Source organism: Asparagus officinalis, chromosome 8, assembly GCF_001876935.1.
Source record: "Asparagus officinalis chromosome 8, Aspof.V1, whole genome shotgun sequence".
Classification (NCBI taxonomy): Eukaryota; Viridiplantae; Streptophyta; class Magnoliopsida; order Asparagales; family Asparagaceae; genus Asparagus; species Asparagus officinalis.
In genome coordinates this window covers 26,552,994-26,556,722 of record NC_033801.1, presented here as the reverse complement: position 1 = coordinate 26,556,722, position 3,729 = coordinate 26,552,994, and the positions used below count along the sequence as shown (strand labels likewise).

The 3,729-nt window shown below is 38.4% G+C and overlaps 1 protein-coding gene across 2 annotated transcripts in view; it reads right to left on the bottom strand.

The window, feature by feature from the left end:
* The window catches only part of LOC109822192, a 22,750-nt gene continuing 21,571 nt past the window's right edge, over positions 2,551-3,729 (bottom strand). For both annotated transcript variants that reach the window (XM_020388356.1, XM_020388355.1), the window contains exon 3: positions 2,551-3,563. In XM_020388356.1, the coding sequence (XP_020243945.1) occupies positions 2,709-3,563 (855 nt within the window). In that variant the 3' untranslated portion in view covers positions 2,551-2,708. The remainder of the gene's footprint in view (positions 3,564-3,729) is intronic.

Genomic DNA, 3,729 nt, shown 5'->3' with positions numbered 1-3,729 from the left:
ATCAGAGAAGTAGGTCCGGCCCACTCAGACCCGGCAGGGCTCAGATCAGACCCGACAGGGCTCGGGTCAGGTCCGGCCTGACCTTAAACTTGGTGAGGTGGGTCACGAACCTGAACTGGCCCGGCCCGCGCACACCCCTACTATCAGATTGTCCAGTCCTCTTATACTCATTAGTAACTCGTTGCCATTGCCTCAGTGTGAAGTGGCCTCCATTATTCTCTTCTTCAAGGACGATTTCCTTCAATATTCCCAGTAAACAAAGATCTTCCACGGAAGACCAGTTCTTCGCCCCACCTCCTGACCGCCTCCAAATTGAGGCCGTCCCACCGTCGTAGAGGGGGATCATATGAAATCCCAGTAGCTAAATGGCCCATATTCCTCACGTCCTTCTTAGCCATTCTAGACAATTAAATGAGAATTATAAAAAAATTTAGTAAATATTACTTTTAAACTATACTATTCTTGTACGTTAACTAATAGCGCAGTCTAATACAAATTTACTTGGAAAGGTGGATGTGAACCAAAGAAGGCAAAATTCATTTATGAAAATAGAATAACAGACATTACAAAATCTGCCACTTAGGCAAGGCACATATATAGTGAAGGACAATTACTCTGTGCCTTCATTCAAATTAGCTAGAAAAATTTTGACGTTATGTATTCAAGGTAAAATATTGAGTTGACGGACAACCGAAATAAGACTAGATGATCAAATGGCTTGTTGGTTAATATTGTACTAGTGTGAACACCACCATGCAAAGTATGACATATTTTTTTTCTCGCTACAGTAATCTCGGTTTTAATAACAATGTTTTTTAAAACTTTTTTAAATTTCTACAGTATCACGTTGCTGCTATAGTATTCTTGTGTGCTACAGTAATTTTTTTTCTACAGTAAATATTACTATAGTATGAATAATGAATCTTGGAGTCTCTCATTTGTATAGAGGAGCAGATGTTGCTTCCTTTCATGTTTAAGCTCTCAGATAGTGTGCTATCTTTGCCACCTAAATGTGGATGGAGTGTTACTAAATATTCAAGTAAATAGATAATAATAAATACAATTCAAAATTTGTGTCTAGTTCCAATCACTTCTGCTCGTGAGCTTCAGCTGCTGCGTAGGCATACGATCCAGGGGAAATCCCAGAATTGCTCTGTACTCGGTGAAATCTCAAAACGAAGTTTAGAATTAATTCTCCTCAGTAAATAGAATAAATCGCTTGACATAAAACCTATCAATTATAACATGATATTGGATGGACATAACTTGCTACTGGTTGGACCCAAAAAAACTTCCGGAGTCCTAAAGTTTTAAAAATGATATCATAATATACCGGAAAAAATGCTCTAAATTATGAAATTATAGACTGAGATCAAATGAAACAAGATTCACTGCCTTGACAACATAGAAAAAGATTCCTTAAATTGCATGATTCTAAAATGGGAAGGGGAAAAAAGAAAATCTGTAAACCAAATGACTGCTAGAGATATCCACGCAGACATTTTAAGTTTTGTTTTTTCAACCAGATAAAAATAACAGATGATCTTATTTTCCATGGGAACTCAGGCCAGATGAAGCACTGTGATGTGGTCATAGCTGCTAAGTTTACCACGTTATAATCATCATATGCTCTCTTTGATGCTCAGCTTAAGTAAACGGTTGTCGATATTTTCAAACAGATTTACAGGCAGTGCAAATAGTCATGGCAATTCAATTGAAAAAAAAAATTTAACCCAAAAGTGAAAAACCAAATAAAAATAACAGATGAAAGCCGGCATTTTAAGTTTGTTTTTTCAACCAGATAAAAATAACAGATGATCTTATTTTCCATGGGAACTCAGGCAAGATAAAGCACTGTGATGTGGTCATAGCTGCTAAGTTTACCACGTTATAATCATCATGTGCTCTCTTTGATGCTCAGCTTAAGTAAACGGTTGTCGATATTTTCAAACAGATTTACAGGCAGTGCAAATAGTCATGGCAATTCAATTGAAAAAAAAAAATTAACCCAAAAGTGAAAAACCAAAAACTAAGAGATTAATTATCACAAAATTGATAAACCTACCCAAACCATAAATCACTAATCCGTACATTGAAGCAGAAAAAAACATGGAATCGCTGAAAGATAAAAACATGAGATTGCCGATCAAACACGAGAAATAGCAGAATTAAATAATTTTTTTTTTAAAAGCAAAGCACGAGTACTCCTAAAACAATTATCGCCGCTGCCTTAGTAATCGCTTGTTCGGCCGCCTCCTCGTGTGGAATTGCTAACCCGTCGTTAGACCGGTTAAAACATCACGTGAGGGTTCGTTAACCCGTCAGGGCGTTTTGTTGTTTGGGGGGCTAATGGGGGTTTAAACACCTTAAGCCCTCCATTAACCCTTTGCCAAACGGGGTCTTAACTAACAAGCAGAGACCAGACTAGATACTAAAACATGACAGATTTGTGAAAGCTCAATCTCCTCTTCTGCGTTCCTAAAGATTGCACATTATGGAAAAGTGGCATGTTTATGACAAAATGAAGATGGAGGGAATTCACCTCGCCAGTAGTTTTTCATGCAGATGGAGCATTTCATTTAACAGTAGGCACTGAAATGCACATATTAATCTTAAAATACACGTATACACATTAGGAGCATTAAATGAATCATCTACTTATTTTCTCATAATGAACAACAAAAAATTGCAGTATAACACTACGACTTTCATGTATAACTACTTCTCCACCCTTGAGGAAGTCTCCACCTCTTATGCCAATAAATTGACACTCTAGACCACAATGGAAACCCAAAGTTATACTCCAAAGGCTCATCAGCTAATCCCCCAACAATCAATGGCAACCACACATACCTTGAATCCCTCAAATCCGAAGGATTCCAGCGATCCGCCATAAATATAAAAGATCCAGACAAACCAGGGATTGGCAGAACAAACGTACTCTGAGCAAAGAACGTTGTCATCCTAAAAATATTATTTCCTCCAACACAAGGATTCCCCAACCTCTCCCATGGACCCATGATTGAGTCTGCAGCATGTGCCAGAGCTTCGTTTGGGGCCCACCCCGTGCACCACGAAGTGATCATATAGTAAATCCCTTCATGCTTAAAAAGTGCAGGAGCTTCTCTATGCTGACCTACGAGAATCCTTCTGACTACATTTGAGACATCAAGATAATTATCAGTTAGAGGACTGACATGGAGCTCACTATTATGTACAGAGGAGTAGATAATGTAGGCTTTGCCATCATCATCCTTGAAGACAGTCATATCCCTGCTTTCGAAGCTATGGGGTTGTTTGCTGTAGAGATAGTGAAAGGGTCCTGTTGGAGAGTCTGAAATGGCAACACCAACAGAGGCCTTGGTGTAATTGACATTATCGATATGCATCCACATGATATATTGTTTCGTGAGGTTGTTGTATAATACTTTAGGCCTCTCGAGGACGTTGGACTTGTGAAGGTCATGGGTGACGTTTGTTTCTTCACACGGAAGTACAATGCCCTCATTCTTCCAAGTCCATAGATCCTTGGAGGAGTAGCAGCTGACTCCAATTATGTCAACCTGATGTTATCAGCAATTACAGAGTTACAAGTTTCAGAAAATATGAGAAATCATTAAGAAAACAGAAGAGGCCAAGATAACTAGTGTACATGATAGAAATAATGTGGAATAAAGGAGTAATATTGTTTTGTATCAGATGTTTCTTTTTTTTTTTTTTTGGGGGGGG